This window comes from Bidens hawaiensis, unplaced genomic scaffold, assembly GCF_021521415.1.
Source record: "Bidens hawaiensis isolate Kalapana, Puna unplaced genomic scaffold, B.hawaiensis_p1.1 tig00009190_1, whole genome shotgun sequence".
NCBI classification, from domain to species: domain Eukaryota; kingdom Viridiplantae; phylum Streptophyta; class Magnoliopsida; order Asterales; family Asteraceae; genus Bidens; species Bidens hawaiensis.
Window position 1 is genome coordinate 45,972 of NW_027491677.1, and position 19,064 is coordinate 65,035.

Consider the following 19,064-nt stretch of genomic DNA (forward strand, 5'->3'; position numbering starts at 1 on the left):
AAAAAGCCATGAATCAACTCTAGGGTCATTTTAGTCATTTTCTATCACCCAGAGTAAACTGTAAGCTGATGATGGTCCCCTTGAATCAAGCAAATATGGAACAAAATAAAAATTATTTTTGGCTTTATTATTTATGTGTGTAGATCCAAGTCCGTTGATTAATGAACCTATGAAACACAAGTTTGGGAAGTACAAAGAAAATATGAAGTCAGGCGAACCGTTTATGTATTTGTATGTTACAGACACTTACAGTTGATTAATAGTATTTTGATGTTAGATATTGTGATTGTTATATAAAGAGAAATAACTTTTTGACTAGCTAATAATGACTAAATTTGTGCCACCGCAACGCGTGGGCTCTTCCACTAGGATTTTAACGAACAAGCATAAACGAATACAAACATGTTTTTTTTAAACGAACAAACATGAAAACATATTTGGTTCTTTTAATTGTTTAAAGTTATATGAAAGGACGCGAACCTGTCCTTGTTCGTGTTTATTCGGTTAGTTTACAGGGACGTAGATTAACTTGATAGCCCATGTTGCATTGCAAGGCAATATTAATTCTGAAGAGTAGTCTCGTGTGGATTTAGGGTTTTTTTATATGCATATACATGTGCCACTTCTATGCTCCTGTTGATTTAGGGTTTTTCATATGTATATGGTTTGTTGACTTAGGAAAGACAAGTGTAACTCATGAAATTGTTGTGTGAGATTTGGTTATAATTGATACGTGATATAAGGTGTTGATGATCATGTCCCTACCGCAATGCACGGACTCTCCAACTAGAATACAGCTAAACAACAAATAATTGATTATGAACCACATATACAAAGAAATAAAGACAACTGACTTGAACAACTTGCCAATAATAAAACAAGACCAAACTTGAAGTTTACTCTTATTTCTTAGAAATTATAGATGCTTACAACAATATATATTTCCAGTCCTATAAAGGAATACAAATGTTGCTATCAATTACTACAAGTCGCGATCTCATAACGTGCCGTTGAAGCAATCTAATCCTTGCGCTTTAGAAGTTAAAATATGATATCATTAATTTATATAACAATTTTAAAATCATTAGTCTCAACTCTCTCTGATTAAAAACGACGATAATCAGGGGCGAAGCTATGTGGGGACCGGGGGTGGCCCCGGTCACTGCCGTTTTCTCCGTTAGTAGGGTAAATATCATGATTATTCTTGAAAATTTTTATAGGTATTAAGCGCGGTCACCTCCGATGTATTTTTCCAAAATGCTATCGGTCACTACTGATTTTTTTAAAATATAATACCCCATCGTTTGTTTTCTTTTCTAGAACCTCGTAATATTTATAAACAAAAGTTACAAAATAGTATTCGAATAGTAAAAAAATTGTTTTTATAAATATTTAAAGGTCTTTGCAATTCTTCTTCTAGGTATTTACCCTTAGGGATGAGATTGGTACCGTACCGGTGCCGGTACCGATACCAAAATATTCGGTTCGATACCGGTATTGACGATAAAATTTGAGATATACCGTACCGAAACTCAAAACTTTGGTATCTATTCGATTTCGACGGTACCAAATCTGTACCGATTTCGGTACCGGTATTAATACCGAATTTGCTTATCCCCTACTCACCCTTCCTCTCACATCATCATGAATATATTTTAGGCCTTTGTTGGTTAAAAAATTATTTTGTTTTTTTAGTGTAAGAACAATTGTTTGAATAAATGAAGAAAAATTAGATATATAGATGTCATATTGTTTGATCCTACCGGACTCGAATCACTGGCACGAACCGAATCGTCGACCCGAAAATTTTTGAGTTCGTAACTTCGGTCACCCCGAGACTAAGCTCAAGCTTCGCCACTGACGATAATATATTTAGTCTAATATAATGACACGGGTGTTACCAATTACTTCATGTTTGATCTCAAGTGACATGTCACGGAGAAGAAAAATAATAACTTAACTCACCTAGCCACACCTCTTCTTGTCGGTTGATGCCCGTCTACAAGAGCTTTCCCTCCAAAGGTGCCCGGTTTCAGTGTAACCCCTTGGAATGATGCTGCGAGCCTGCGGGGTAGGTTGCTGCAGCATCCAAAGGCCCATCATAGATGGTCTAAATAACATAAGCTAGTTATAACAGATATATTGGATGCAATTAATTTAATCCTGACATGTAGAAGAATAAGTTAGCAACCTAATTGTTATAAAATAGTACATTTGAACATACGTTGTATTTATTTCCATTTATTGACTAAACAATCCAGCTAGACAGCCTAGTCAAATGCTTTGTAAAATATAGGAACCTCATATGATCTCATTCCCTATATATAACGACTGTTGCTGGCCGGTACGAATGAATCAAAACAAAAGCCATCATGGCCACCACCATAAGCACACAGTTCCTGATATTATCAACCGTCTTAATACTCGCTTCCATTCAAATCCCATCACTCTCTTGTCCATCCAATCAAAAACAAGCACTTCTTCACTTCAAATCCACGCTCACCACCATCACCAATTCTACTTCTTTACAGGTGGCACAACTAAATTCATGGAATCCAACATCCGATTGTTGCTCGTGGTTGCGGGTTGTTTGCACCGAAGACAAAATTGTCACGGAACTCCACTTGGATGGCGTACTCATTTATTCCCATCTTGATATAGAACCGGTTGTAATTTCCAATCCTGCATTATCCAATCCTGTATTTTCCAATATCTTAGCTCGCTTTTTCATATAAGGTCACTGAAAAAACTTATTCTCTCCAACAATTTTTTGCAAGGCGAGATCCCTGGAGATGGGTTTGTGAATCTCACCAAACTAGTTCATCTTGACATGCATTTAAACTTCTTCAATGGCTATATTCCCCGTCAAATTTTTGGGCTGGCAAATTTACGCTACCTGGACATGAGCTACAATTGGCTAACTGGGAAACTAGGACCCGAACTCGGGTCTTTTCGGAAACTGGCTACACTGCGGTTAAGTTTTAATCATTTCTTGGGTCCGATTCCTTCTCAACTTTTCAAACTCCAATCTCTGCGTGACCTTGATCTCGGTTATAATATTATCAAGCGGGTACTAACACCCGATATAGGTTCTTTTAGGAATTTGACATCTCTAGTGTTATGTGGTAACAAATTCCAAGGTTCGATTCCTTCTCAGCTTTTCAAACTCGAATCTCTACAAGTTCTTGATCTAAGTTATAACAATTTTGAGGGGGAACTATCACCTGAGCTAGGATCTCTTCAAAATTTGAATACACTATTGTTGAATATGAATCATTTCCATGGTCTGATTCCTCCTCAACTTTTCGAGCTCAAATCTCTTCAAAATCTCGGACTAGGTGACAATATTCTCAATGGGGTTTTAAATCCGGCTCTTGGTAAGTTTCGTTATCTTTAATCACTAATGTCCATTATATAGGTCAATCAAAATAAATTTAGTAGATAGTAACAAATAGTAATATATATTTCATTTTAATCACTTATTTAAGATAGAGTAAATTATTTTTTTTCCTTTTAAAGTAGCTAAAATACGAAATTGGTCATTTATCTGCATATTTTGCTCCATTTCTTTCCTTTGAGCTAACTGATGCTAAGTTTTTAGTTAAGGGGATGCATGTGCACTACACATGAGAGCTTTTTGGTCATTTTACCCCATGTAGGTTCAAATAGATCGAAAGTCGTATTTGTTGAGTTAATAGGAGTTCTTCACATGAGTCACGGTCATATGGGTCATGGGCATTTGGATAGGTCAGCAGAAGTTTACGGTTTTTGTTGATTATTTCTGTTAGCTTATATTTCATATGTTTAGTTTATGATTTATTTAGTTGGTAGTGGTCTAATTTGGTTTCCTTTCTTTCGGAGTAAGTGTTATACTATTTTTATAACGTAACTTTGAGAATGAATGAAAATAGGGGATCAGTTGAAGTAGTAAACACAAACTTCTTTCTGCAATTTGGTATAAGAGGCTAGGGCTTGTAACGGGGAAGCCTCCAGTCCACCACCGTTGAGTGCGTCGGTCAGTGGAGTGCAGGAGTCGAAAGGGTTTGATCGTAGAAGTCGAAAGGGTGAGCTCCCCTTGGGTGGTGATTTACAACATACAACACACACAAGAACTAACTACAAAGTCCCTATTTATAGCTAAACATTAACATTCTAGAAGATCCTCCTCATTGAAGCTAAGCTCGTGAACCGAAACTCTCGTCTCTTTAATTGTTAGCTTAACAAAAAATGCATTTCGAGTTTCGCATTTTGGTATCGCAAGTCACAAATTATTGGCCTTACAATTATTTTAGTTAGCTTAGACCAAGTTTATTAGTGAACTTTTTAATATGGTGTTGACCAAATAATAAAAAGGAAATAGAAAAGTCATAAAACTCCAAAGCCTTTGTTTGGCAACCCAAAGTTGTGATGGGTGGTGACATATCCCAAGAGTAGTTGTGATAAATTTTCTCTCTTTGTTTTTTTTACTTACAATTAGTTTTATTAATAAATTTTTTATGTTAAATAACTTATATCATTTAACTTTTAAAAAAAAAATATATATGGAAACGCAATTTTGTTTAGATTTTTTATGAACATTTGGAAATGAATTTCATTAAATGCGGAAAACTTTCAAGAATATGTATTTTTCTAATATGAGTTTGTAAGAATTTTTTGTTAAACTTGTAAATAAATTATTAGATTCGAAATGAAATTTTAGTGTTTAGTTATTAAAAATCTAAAAACAAGGCCTTGTTTAGTTTTTCATATATAAATAAATTTCATTTAAAAAATAAAAGATTTTTTATTTATAATAAAATTTATATAATAAACTTAAACTAAACCATATTTATGTAATAAAAAAATTGGTTTAAGTTGGGTTGTGAATAAAAGTAAAAAAAGTTTGAGTTGGTTTGAGTTAGACATGTAAAAGAGAGGTAAATTAGTTTTTTATTAAAGGTTGTGTTGGTATGGGTTGTTTTTTTTAACGACCAACAAACATAACATAGAATGCCATGAGGTACTCTGTACGGGATGACCTCTTGGCTAAAGGCCACTGTCAGCCGGCTCAACCCAGCCGTACGGAGCCCTTGAGCGCCTTCAAGTTATCTCCAGTCCGGGAGAAAACCCACCAGTCCGAAGGCTCGCTGGTGGTAAAACCCGGATCCACTCATGATCGAACTGGAGATTGATCTCAGTCTTCCTTCTTTGAATCACCCATGTCCCCAAATTGTTATAAGTAGGAATTAAACTTGGGTCTCCACTAAAAAACCCAAACTCCCTGCTACTACTCCACATTGTAAAGGACACTTTTACAAACATAGTAAATAGTAGTGGTAATTCACTTTGACCAACAATAAGTGAGTATGTAATTGTGTGTTTAGGGGCTTGAACCAATAGTATTTTAGTAGGAAGGATATGAAAGAGGATACTTTGCTCCATCACAAATACACAATTAAAACCCAACTTCAATTCAACATAAATGTTGACTATTATTGACTTAGCCACGTGTACATAAGTAGGTAAAGTTTATTTCTGTTAGTCGGTTAGTATATATAAGCGAATGATTAGTTTGTATTCAGTAACAAAATAATAAGATTCACTTTCTTCATTCTCTAATCAATCTCTCTCTCTCTCTCTCAACTGAATCAACATGGTATCAAAGCCTAAAGCTCCTATCTAATCCGCATCTTCATCTGATTTCTATTTTCAATCTGTTCAAGTTCGTATTTTCAATCGATTCGTTCATCTTATTCAGTTCTTCATCATTGAAATCGTTCATCTTATTCATATCTTCAATCGGTTTCACTCGATTGTGTCTGATTAGTTCGTTTCTTCAATCAATTTTGCCCTAATTCAGTTTCAATTTTGACCTAATTTGGTTTTCTTGACCTGAATCATGTATGATTCAACTAATTCTGCAAGAACACTCAGTAATCAAATTGATTCCTCAAATCCTTTATATCATCTTGGAATGATTCTAATTTCAAAATCGTTTGACGGATCTGGTTTTGCTCCTTGGAAGCGTTCCATGACGATTGCACTATCTGCAAAGAACAAATTGAGTTTTGTTAATGGACAATCTGTTCGTCCTGGCGTTGAATCTGTTAATTTCGATCTTTGGCAGCGTTGTAATGATATGGTGCTCTCATGGATATTGAATACGTTGTCTAGAGAAATAAGTGAAAGTGTTCTATACACAAACACTGCTTCTCAACTTTGGAAGGAACTCGATGATCACTATGGTCAAGCTAATGGCGCCAAACTCTATCAATTGCATAAATCTCTTTGTGCAAGCTCTCAAGGTAACAATGGTATTGCTACCTACTTCACAAAGATGAAGAGTATTTGGGATGAGTTGAATTCTCTAAACCTAATTCCCTCTTGTAACTGTGGATTTGCTAATCTTTTGGCCAAAAGAGAAGAAGATCAGCGTTTAATTCAATTTTTAATGGGACTTAACTCATGTTATGATTCCGTTAGAGGTAATATACTCATGATGCAACCTATGCCTTCTATAAGTCAAGCATATGCTCTTTTAATTCAAGATGAGAATCAAAGGGAAATACACTCTCCTAATCAGTTCTTGGCTGATTCTGCTTCAATGAATGTCAATGTTCAATCTCAAATATCACATCAGCACAAATTTGAAAACAAGAAAGGAGTTGTATGTTCTCATTGTAAGAAACCAGGGCATACTCCAAACAAGTGTTACAGAATCATTGGCTTTCCAAAGGATTTTAAGTTTACTAAGCCAAGAAAATTTGCTGCAAATGTCTCTATGAAGGAACAAGAAATATTTGAAGATAATGTTCCTAAAACAGCCAATTCAAATAATTGTTTTTCTGCTGAACAATATAGAGAACTTATTCAACTATTGCAAAATGCACATTTGGGATCTACATCATCAGTGGAGCATCCTGCTTTCACCACAAAATCTGTCAACTATGCAAACTTTGCAGGTACTTTAGCTTGTAATGCTTTCAAAGTACAATCTTCTTGGATATTAGACACAGGTGCAAATGATCATATGTGATCATATGTGTTGTGATGACAAACTTTTCTCAAATATTCAGTCTCTTATCAAACCATTTTTTGTTACTCTCCCAAATGGTCATCACATTCCAGTAACAAAATTTGGGACAATTCATCTTACTCCTGAACTTTCTCTTTTCCATGTTCTATATGTCCCACAATTCAAACATAATCTGCTTTCTATTTCTAGATTATGCAATGATACAAAAGGTTTGTTATTTTTTTCTAACAAGCTTTGTATATTGCAGGCCCCTTCAATGTAGAGGCCACTGGTTGTGGGTGAATCGGTTCAAGGGCTATATGTTCTTCATTCAAATGATTCTCTTTCACATTCTGTTTCTTCTGCTTATCAGTTTTCATGTAATTCTGCTATGAATAATCAAGTTTGGCATTGTAGACTTGGACATTTGCCATCTTATAAACTCAAACAATTACATATGTTTTCTAATACAAATGTTGATCATTTTGATAATTGTAATGTTTGTCCCAAAGCAAGACAGCATTGTCTTTCTTTCTCACATAGCCATACACATTCAACTAAGATTTTTGATCTTATACATATTGACACATGGGGTCCATATAAAACTGCTACCTACAATGGGTTTAAGTACTTTCTTACTATTGTAGATGACTTTAGTAGGACAACATGGACTCACTTATTGTCTCACAAAAGTAATGCTTTTAACATACTTCAAGGGTTCTTAATTATGGTTGAAACCCAATTTGGAACTAAAGTCAAGAGCATTAGATCTGATAATGCTTTTGAACTTGGATCTGGAATTACACAAGCAGAATTTTTTAAGTCCAAAGGTATTTTCCACCAAACCACATGTGTTGGGGTTCCACAACAAAATGGCATCGTGGAACGAAAACATAAACATCTCCTAGAAACAGCTAGAGCATTATTCTTTTAATCAAAATTACCAATCCAATTTTGGGGTGACTGTATTCTCACAGCTACTCATTTAATCAACCTATTTCCTACTACAGTTCTTAAAAATAAATCTCCTTATGAAATTCTTTTTAATAAATCTCCTTCTTATGATCATTTGAGAAGTTTTGGATGCTTATGTTATGCATCTACTTTAAAATCTGGTCGTGACAAGTTTCAACCAAGAGCAAATCCATGTATCTTTATTGGTTATCCAATGGGAAAGAAAGGATACAAGTTATATAACTTGAACTCCCATTCTGTTTTCACTTCCAGGGATGTTGTGTTCTTAGAACACATTTTCCCTTCTATTCATCACTCAAAAAATTCACATATTTTTAATGCTTCTGATTCGTTTTCTCAGTTGTTTCAAGATTTTGATTTCATTCCAGCCTCCATTCCATCTTTAGACAGTTCTTATTCTCATCATGATTTATCCTCTCATTCTAATCCTCCCGAACCTTCTTCTCATTCTGTTCCTTCTGAACCTTCTATCCGCAGATCATCAAGAACCATTAATCCACCTTCATATTTACAAGATTATGTGTGTAATCATACTTCATCTACTCTAGATAGTGATGATTTTTTACATTGTTGTTTCCACACCATTACTAATAATTGTTCTTTTCCTAATAACACGCATTCCACTTCATTGTCTGATCAAAATAAGAACCTTCTACACTATTAATAATGTGTCTGAGCCTTCATCTTTTTAAAGAAGCTGCACAACATCCTGCTTGGATAGCAGCTATGGAGAAGGAATTTGATGCCCTTGCTGCAAATAAAACTTGGACAATTGTACCCCTGCCTATTGGTGAAAAGGCTATTAAGTCTAAATGGGTGTATAAAGTGAAGTATCATGCAAATGGGACTGTTGAACGGTGTAAAGCTAGGTTGGTGGTTCGTGGTGACACACAACAAGCTGGAATTGATTATAATGAAACATTTTCACCTATTGTGAAAATGACTACTATTCGTAGTTTAATTGCATGGTGATTTGGATGAGGACATTTATATGTGTCCTCCACAAGGTATGGAGTTACCTTCCAATCATGTTTTGAAGCTGCAAAAATCATTATATGGCTTGAAACAAGCTTCTAGACAATGGTATGGCAAGTTATCTCAAGCTTTAAAATCCAAGGGATATGTGAGGTCTCCAAATGATTACTCTTTGTTTTCAAAGGAAATGGGATCTTCCGTTGTCTATGCAGAAGTTTATGTTGATGATATTTTGTTAACAGGAAACAATTCTGAAGAAATTGATGCTCTAAAAGCCTTCTTACACTCTACTTTTCGTATCAAAGATCTTGGATCTTTGAACTATTTTCTGGGCATTGAAGTGTTAAAAGAACCCAATGGAGTTATAATGTCACAAAGAAAGTTTACCAATGATTTGCTAAAAGAATTTAGTTCTTTTGAGATACATGCTAATCCTTGTCCGTTGCCTCCTAATTGCCAACTTAAAACTAAAGAAGGTTCACCTCTGCTGGATCCCATGCAGTATCGTCGGTTGGTAGGCAAATTAAACTACCTTACTCATACTCGGCCAGATTTAGCTTTTGCTGTTCAGTTCTTAAGTCAGTTTATGCAAGATCCTTGTCTCCCTCATTGGAATGCAGCTTTACACACTCTTGGTTATGTTAAAGAAACTGTTTCTCAGGGGTTGTTCTTTAATAACAATCCTAGTCTTGACCTACTAGCCTATTGTGATTCAGATTGGGCTGCATGTCCTAATACTCGAAGATCAGTTAGTGGTTACTATATTACTTTGGGTGGAAGTCCGATTTCATGGAAATCTAAAAAACAACCTACAGTTTCTCTTAGTTCTGCTGAAGCAGAATATCGTTCTCTTAGACGAGTCACAACTGAGCTTGCATGGTTAACTCGTTTGTTATCTGAGTTTTCGGTTTCGAACATTACTCCAATCCCACTTAAATGTGACAGTCAAGCAGCAATATATATTGCTAAAAACCCTGTATTCCACGAACGTACAAAACATATTGAGCTTGATTGTCATTTTGTTTCGGGAGAAATTACAAGAAGGGTTAATTAATTTGCTGCATACCCGGACTGCTGATCAGCTTGCAGATCTTTTCACAAAGAGTTTATCATCTTCACAACATTCTGTTTTGTTGTCCAAGTTGGGGATTTCCACATCTCCAACTTGAGGGGGGATGTTGACTATTATTGACTTAGCCACGTGTACATAAGTAGGTAAAGTTTATTTCTATTAGTTGGTTAGTCGGTTAGTATATATAAGCAAATGATTAGTTTGTATTCAGTAACAAAATAATAAGATTCACTTACTTCATTCTCTAATCAATCTCTCTCTCTCTCAACTGAATCAACAATAAACAAGTGATCCTCATATTCCCCGGTTATCATAGTCCAAACCAACTCTACACAATTCCTCCAATTCCTTTCTAGTGGAACAGAACACCAACAACCATCCAAAACGACGTTACTCTTCTTTAGATGTCGATTTTGTTTAAACTTTAACATGTGAATCAAGGCCGCAAACTTTTATTAAGAAAATGATGAGTAGAAAAAACTTTATAAAACTTATACAATAAAACCTTTACTTGCCCCTAAAGCTGTTGACTCAAAAACAATAAAAAGGAAAAACTAGAAACTTAAATAATAAAATATATTCTTTTAATGTCTTCTCCTAAATTGTAGGATAAACTTAAAGTCTTCCTTCCCACGAAGTAGTTGGTATCGCCAACTTTAACACTCCCTCTCAATACCAATACCCAATTTAATTCGGTCGAACTAGCCACACCAGTTCTTGAAACCATTTGGTGTTTACCTTTCTACACTCACTCTCAATACCGAACTTTCTCTAGTCGTGACATGCATGGAGAACCTTGACTCGAAAGCTACTCAATGCAACAAATTGTGTCTTCCGGCTTCGGCTCGGCTCAAGTGCTGAATTCCAACACTTTGTCTAGATTCATACTTATTCATTTAAGGATTTTCACGGTCGGCATGTAACACCCCAACCGATGGCGAAATATGTTGGGGCGAAACGATTGTTAATTGCACACGACACCAATTAAAGTTACAATATTTATGAAATTCATATTATTAAAACATTCATCACAAAACATAAATCCAAAACAAATACCATATTTCACACATTATCGAGTCTAAGTTTATTAAATAAAGTCCTAAAGTCCAACTAGGCGGTCTTCATAATTTGTGCATCCTTAACCTGTAGCATGTAAAAAATACTTGTCAATATGAGGTTGATGAGCAATCATTGGTTTAATACAGTATCTATATTAATGGAATTCACTAGTTATATATTATCATGAACAATCAAATCATAATGTAAAATGCAATAATATAACTGAAAACTTCCGTTTCCCCTTGGCATATTATGACTCCAATGACTATCCCACTATTGAGTTTGCGTTTATGTTTGTGTTTGTGTAACCATCTCCAACATCAGCAAATAAACACCACCTAGTCAAGTAGCATGTATAGCATGAAACAATATGAAAGATAGCACACTAATCATACTAACATGAATTGTGTTTAAATATGTAAATCATGAAAACAATAGATTTAAATGACAAGTACATGCTACACTTCAAAATAAAAAAATAGGGCTATGAAATAAGCGAATCGAACAAAGTAGATGAAGAAAGTCTGTTAAGAGAGTGTTTCTAGATGTAACATACGTATAATACATAAAAAATATTTTAAAATATTGTTATGTGGAGTTCTTTCATGTTACCAAACCTCAAATATGTTGGTAATTAGAGATCAATTTACACAATTGACAATTCAATTAGAACAAGATGATATACACAAACTTTCTTGAATTAAATTACTGAACATTCGATGATGAATACTGAATACGTTAATTGTTAATTTGTCTGACATCATCTCTATTTATAGACTAAGTAATTACATATTAACCCTACTAAATGCAATAATTACAATAAGACCCCTATACTTAATATAAATATTAATAAGTTTAGTTTATATACTAATACTCCCCCTTAAACTAAACTTAGTTTAAGTGAGGTCTTCGTTTCTTCAAGATCCAGTTGCCATCACAGTAGAGTTGGTTCGTCATCTTCATCGCGGATCAAGTTTGCCTCCTGCCTTCTTTTCCAATTTGGACATTCATGCCTGAAATATCCACGTTCATTACACTTGAAACATTTTATGTGATCCTTATCTAGTTGGGCTTGATTTCCTTGTTTATTCTTCCAAGTCTTCCATACTTGCCTCGACCACCTTCTTTGTTTCCTTGCTTTGAACTTTCATGACCGCAATGTTCACACTTTTGTTCCTTTACCCTATCTTTTCCATCTTCTTTAGTGAACAGAAGTCTGTCATGCATGTCTACCTCCTTGTTTTTCTTCTTGGTGCGTTCCTCGAAAGCCTTTAACCTTCCAACGGCTTCTTGGAATGGCATTGCACCAAGATCCACAAACTGCTCGATCGCAGCAATAATCTGTATAGATTTTTCTGGCACAGAACTGAGTAGCTTTCGGACCAGTTTCTTGTCATTCATGGTATGTCCAAGATTGCTCGCTTGTGATGCAATCTCACTTATTTTCCCGGCATACACATCAAGCGACTCGTCAACACCCATTTTTAGAGACTCAAAATCTGACTCGAGTGTTTCTAAACGCGCTTCTTTAACTCTGTCAACTCCAACATGTCGAACCTTTAATGCATCCCAAATTTCTTTGGCCGAAGTGAAATTAGCAATTTGCAATACCATGTTTTCTGGAATCGCTTGGAATAGTAATGTAATTGCAGTATTATCTTTTTTCTCATCAAATTCGCTGCCCTCTTTTGGTTCGATAGCTTCCCAAATTCCATAGACGTTAAAGATCGATCTGATCTTTATAGCCCAAATGGTGTAATTTGTGGAGTTTAACACAGGGCATTGAAAACTCATTGATGTCCCTCCTTTTTTAGAAGTCACAACTTCTTTATCCTTGAACTCGACCATTTTACGAGTTTTCTTTTTCCCAATCTTGATAACTTGACTATTACAAATTTAGAAAAAATTGTTGTCAACTTTAATCCAAACAATTTCGGGTTATAAACAAACCAACTGTTAATTCCAGAAATAGTGAGCGGGTTTTTTGAAATCAACTATTTCAACAACAACGGTACTCGGGTTTTCCGATCACAATGTATATCAAAACCAAACCGTTTTCTACCAAGAATAGTACACGGGTTTAACAAGGCAAGCCAAAACCAACTATTTGTCTCAACCAACAACAATATACGGGTTTATCCATTGCCTAAGCCGACTATTCTAAAACACTAAAAAAACAACCGTTTTTTTTTAAACCGAGATGAATAGTACACGGGTTTAACAAGGCAAACCAAAACCAATTTTTTGTCTCAACCAACAACAGTATACGGGTTTATCCGTTGCCTAAGCCGACTATTCAAAACACTAAAAAACAACTGTTTTTTTTAACCAAGAATAGTACACGGGTTTAACAAGGCAAGCAAAAACTAACTGTTTGTCTCAACCAACAACAGTACACGGGTTTATCCGTTACCTAAGCCGACTATTCAAAACACAAACGGTATATCGGTTTATCCAAACAAATCGACCAAGAATAGTATCGGGTTTTCGGTTGCAAGGCAAATCAAAAACAATTGTTCGTCTCCACTGACAACAATACACGGGTTTTCAAACAAATCAAAACAACTATTCTTAAACCTTCTGGTTCCTTTTTTCTCTTCAATTATGATTATAACAAACAACAATCAAGAACAATCTGTAATCACAATCTTGATCAATTCCTTGACTGAAATTCGTTCAGACCTTACTATTGACTCCTTTATTTTATCGAGATCCAAGACAACAAAAAACAATTAGTTTCTGTCAATTAGATAATTTCTAATTGAATTGATTTCCTGATCACTTTGTTGACCGGGACCGAATCTCCTTTAATCGATCAATTCAATCATATGGGTTTTCTTGATGTCAACTTATTACAACCCTTAATCAGAATCAATTTACATGACCCTTTTCTGATTGATCGATTAAAAACAAGAGGACGTTCACAAACTCAATTCCCAAATCGATTCAGATCGATTAAAACCTGGGATGTTCACAAATAGAATACCCAAATCGATTAAAACCCTTGGCTCTGATGCCACTGTTGGTAATCAGAGATCAATTCACACAATTGACGATTCAATTAGAACAAGATGATATACACAAACTTTCTTGAATTAAAATACTGAACATTCGATGATGAATACGTTAATTGTTAATCTGCCTGACATCATCCCTATTTATAGACTAAGTAATTACATATTAACCCTACTAAATACAATAATTACATTAAGACCCCTATACTTAATATAAATATTAATAAGTTTAGTTTATATACTAATAAAATAAGCTGTCAAATGATGTCATTTCTATATATATATATATATATATATATATACCTAGGGTTAGTATCATTTTAGAACTCTAAAAAAGTTAAGAACTCTTAGGAACCCTTAACAATCAAACATTTTTTTTATATATTAGCATTATTCAAGAGTAGTTTTATCATATTTTATATATAAGTTTTTGATTACCTATATTAATCACAAGTTTACATATATGTAAAATTTATTTACTAACAAATTTACATAGGTGTAAAACAAAACATAGATATGTATAAAAACTGATTTTCAAAATTGTAATCGTAGATATAGCTATAAAAAATGATAAAACCACTCTCAAAGAACATTAACATACGAAATTTTTTTATAAAAAACGTTAGTTTTCAAGGGTTCCTTCAAGTTCCTAAATAATTTAACAGTTCTGTAATAATACTCATCCTATATACCTATATATATATATATATATAATATTGCATAATTGTATAATTATCTTATTCACAAAAAAATTATAATATTTATATAAATAGTAGGCTCGTTTAAATTCATAAGCTTAGTCAATTGGCCCGTTTAAACCCGTCATTGTAAAATCTCAAATAACTTTTAGAACTAAATTTGTCTTAAACATTAATGTTTTCTCAAATGCAAATTCCAACAACCACAGGAGCATTACGTAACATGACAACACTTAATCTGAGCTACAACAAGTTTACAGGTCAAATACCATCATCGATGCAAAACTTGAGCAAGCTAGTGGCCATTCTGCTAGATGAGAACATGCTAAGTGGGGAAATCCCAACCTGGCTATTGAAATTCAGAACCCTTAATGCATTACGCATCGGTGGAAAAGGAAGTAATTTGATCTGGAATAACAAAGCTGAGATTGTTCCAAGATGTAGTCTACAAGTTATCTCTATGCCTTATTGTGGTATTTCAGGTCAAATTCCTGAATAGGTTTCATCTCATAAAGATTTGGAATATCTTGATTTGAACGGGAACAAATTGGAGGGAAGATTCCCAGTTTGGCTCGCCAAGAGAAACCTTCAAGTATTATCCCTTTTTGGAAACAACCTTAGTGGACCAATCCCACCACCTATTTTTGACAATGTGCATATTGAATTTCTTGATTTGTCCCAAAACAATCTTTCGGGGGAGTTACCACAAAATATAGGGAATGCCAAAAGTCTCTATTTTCTTCTTTTGTCAGAAAATAAACTTTCAGGTCAAATTCCAATGTCGATCTCCATGATTAACAGTCTACAATGTTTGGACCTATCAAGAAATGAGTTTTTAGGTGACAGCTTACATGTTTTTGGAAATGAATCTAATTTGGTGTTACTAGATTTGTCTTATAACAATTTCTCTGGTAAGATACCGACAAGTTTTCCAAGAGGAACACAGAATCTTTTTTTGGGTGGGAATAAGTTCTCTGGCAATCTACCTTGGAATTTGACTAAATTGGTCAACCTTAAGCTTCTTGATATTCATGAAAACAATGTAACTGGGAATTTTCATGATACTCTCTCTCTAATCCCAAATCTTCGTGTTCTTATCCTAAGAAACAATTCCCTTGAAGGATATATTCCTAGCAGTATCTCCAACCTTATTTACCTTCAAATTCTTGATCTCTCTTACAACAACCTTACAGGAAGTATTCCAACAGAGACATCAAACATTTTAGGGATGATCATCCACAATATGAACATTTCAACTGCATTCCATGTTTTCCATGATGTTACTGATTTCACTGCTGATCAGATTGGGGAGTTGATTGTAAATTGGAAGAAATCTTTTCAAGGCCTAGCATATCGTAACCTTATTGCCTATTCTTTGTTGGATTTGTCACACAACAGAATATATGGTGAAATCCCGCCATCACTAGGCAAACTAAAAGCCTTGAAACTGTTTGACATTTCACACAACATGATTTGTGGGCACATTCCAGCGTCTTTCGGCGATCTAGAGAACATAGAAACCTTGGACTTGTCACACAATGAAATCTCAGGTTCAATTCCCCATTCGCTAGCGAAGCTTGGCCAACTGGCAGTTCTAGATGTGAGCAACAACAAGTTGATCGGTAGGATTCCTGTTGGTGGGCAAATGACCACTATGAATGAGTTGAGTTATTTTGAAAACAATAGTGGGTTATGCGGCATACAGATTAGGACTCCATGTCTGGAGGATATTCTACGGCCCAAAGGAAGAGACGAGGAAGACGAGAAACAATCATGGTTTTTATGGGAAGGGATTTGGGTTGGTTATCCAGTTGGGTTCTTCTTATCAATTTTGTTCATGGGCCACTATCTTGATTTTCTTTGGCTCTTCAAAGTTTGGTGAATTTCATTGAGAATAATTCAGATTCTGGATCATGCGAGAGGCACGTGCTCTTGAACGGCTTCGGAAGCTTCTGCATGCATGTGGTTGTTCTTTTTATTTTGAATTAATCTCAAGTTTGTTAGACGATGTCTTTGTCGTCATCTGCACGATTTGCTTGTTTGTTATGTCTTCTATTTAAATGTCTGTACTTGTTTGCTTCATATGCAGTTTTCATAATAAACAAAAAAGCTTCCAGCCATGCATCTGGTTTTTTTCTTTATCTAAACTGTGTGATTATAAAATTTAAATAAAAAGTTGTGATCCGTTCGAAAAGTGTTTTATAGTATCTGTTGATTTAAAGAAAACTGCATTTAATTTCTTAAATAGTAAAAAAAAAAGGATAATTATGAATTTATAATTCATCATGATCATACCAAGTTTTTATATAACCTATAAATAAAAACTGGTCACTTTCCTTTCTTTTTTCCAGAAATACCATGTGTGATTTGTATAATCCTATAATCAGGTTTAATGAATAGCAATCATACCTAGTGCTGTTTATAAACTATAATTAACAAATTGTAATCAGTTCAATAAATGTAGATTTAATTTATACTACAGTTAATTTAAGATCAAATGGATTTTATAAATTGTATATAAAAGATAGTACAATTATGCCATTATGGACATGTATACGTTTCAAGTGTAGCACCTAAACCGAAATGAGCTAATGGGTCATTATTGGGTCCCAATTGACATGGTGTTTTTAGTACTAGATGTTTTACAAGTCTTTATAGCTTAATAATTGACCACGCAATCTCAGCCAGAATGTCTCAACGTATCCTACATGGCTACATTCACATGCTTGTTCACTTCTTCTTTCAGTCTTTGGGCCATTGCATTCACATCTTATTCCTTCATTAAAGACACATTTTGACCTGCATTTTTTTTATGGAAAAATCCCCAAAATGAATTATGCGGTGTTTTTTTGGCTATACATACATTTCCACAAAGAAACTGCTCAAGTTTAACGATTGTATATGTCTCTTAACAATAATTGTAATGGAGAAAATACCAATTTTCAAATTGAATGGATTTAAAATGATGTTACTGCATGAATAGGGATTATAAATTTTACCATTTTCAACCAGTAAATAATATTGAAGTATTTGAAAATATTTTTGAAATTGTCAGTTGCAAATAGTTAGTTACCAAGATCTGATTATGGGTTATTAAATAGGAAAATAAATCAAAATGATAGCCTCGTGTATAGGAAGAAATTTTATATTTGTCCCCTCTATTTTTTGTTTTTAAAATTGTCCCCAACTATCGTGTTGCTGGCGTCATGTTAACAAACCAATCATGGAAAGACGCGTGGTTGGAATTCGTCGGCAATGTTTTATCTAGGATATACCGTCATCGACGATATGTTGTCCCAACCATCTATCGTGTCGCGGGGCTTCTCTTTAATTAAATCTATTCGTCCCCCATTATGTTTGTAGTAGATCACGTCGTCTTCGCCTCATATTAGTAATAGATCACGTTGTCTTGGCCTTATGTTTGTGATAGATCTACTACTAACATGAGGCGCAGATGACGTGATCTACTAACATAAGGTAAAGATGACGTCCCACTAACATAATAGGGGGATGACAAAAGATAATGTAGGTTCCCAAATGGATCTCCCAACAATGACTCAGGTCAATCCATGATATAGTGAGCGTAAATCACTATAGTCACTCGGATCTTGGGTCGTGTTCTGGCCAAACCCGTAGAGAGAGAAAGTAGAAGAGTGGAGAGAGAATCAATAGACAAAGTTAGGATTGGCTCAACGGGCAAATACAACCATAATGGCCTCGGGCCATACATAGATTAAACAAAAGCTAAACGAAACAACAAATTTACATAAACATGTAAAACAATATATTTTGGATACAAATTGAGAGTATAACAAAACTAATACATCAATCATATTTTCAACAGTGGCATTTTGCTAGTGAAATGAATGAATGGACTTTTTTTAGCGATTAGTTATACAAACAGAACCTTAGAGTGAAGAAACATGATCCGATCCCCTGGTATGGGTCCTGGATCCGACGAGTCCACAGGGTAACATACGATAACTACTAACACAGTATGAGCACAACTTCCCAAAGTCCAATGACCGGAACCTGCAAAACAAACACCGTGAGTCTCGTTACAGGAAGGACAAAGTGGGGGGGTCTTCCTGTAACCACTCTCCGGCGTGAGAATCAGTAACGTTCGTAGTGAAAGAAGTACTGAAGTAAAGTAGACTAAGTGTAGTCAGAATGCGAGTGAGTGAATGTGAATGAATACCTCATGCAGGTTGACAATGTATTTATAGCCGAAGGAGGTAGGAATGTGATTGGGTCAGCTGTCCTCTTCTAGAAGATCT

At 34.8% G+C, this 19,064-nt stretch overlaps 3 protein-coding genes across 3 annotated transcripts; 2 read left to right on the forward strand and 1 right to left on the reverse strand.

The window, feature by feature from the left end:
- Positions 1–2,863: 2,863 nt before the first annotated feature.
- Positions 2,864–16,724, forward strand: LOC143531521 (receptor-like protein 46). Its single transcript, XM_077026797.1, has 2 exons — positions 2,864–3,377; positions 14,997–16,724. Exon 2 carries the CDS (start codon positions 15,566–15,568, stop codon positions 16,667–16,669), a length of 1,104 nt encoding a protein of 367 aa, XP_076882912.1. The 5' UTR covers positions 2,864–3,377; positions 14,997–15,565; the 3' UTR covers positions 16,670–16,724.
- LOC143531495 (uncharacterized) lies at positions 5,879–7,015 on the forward strand. The gene has a single exon (XM_077026781.1). The coding sequence runs from the start codon at positions 5,879–5,881 to the stop codon at positions 7,013–7,015; it is 1,137 nt and encodes a 378-aa protein (XP_076882896.1).
- Positions 12,138–12,923, reverse strand: LOC143531496 (uncharacterized). Its single transcript, XM_077026782.1, has one exon. It carries the CDS (start codon positions 12,921–12,923, stop codon positions 12,138–12,140), a length of 786 nt encoding a protein of 261 aa, XP_076882897.1.
- Positions 16,725–19,064: the final 2,340 nt, after the last annotated feature.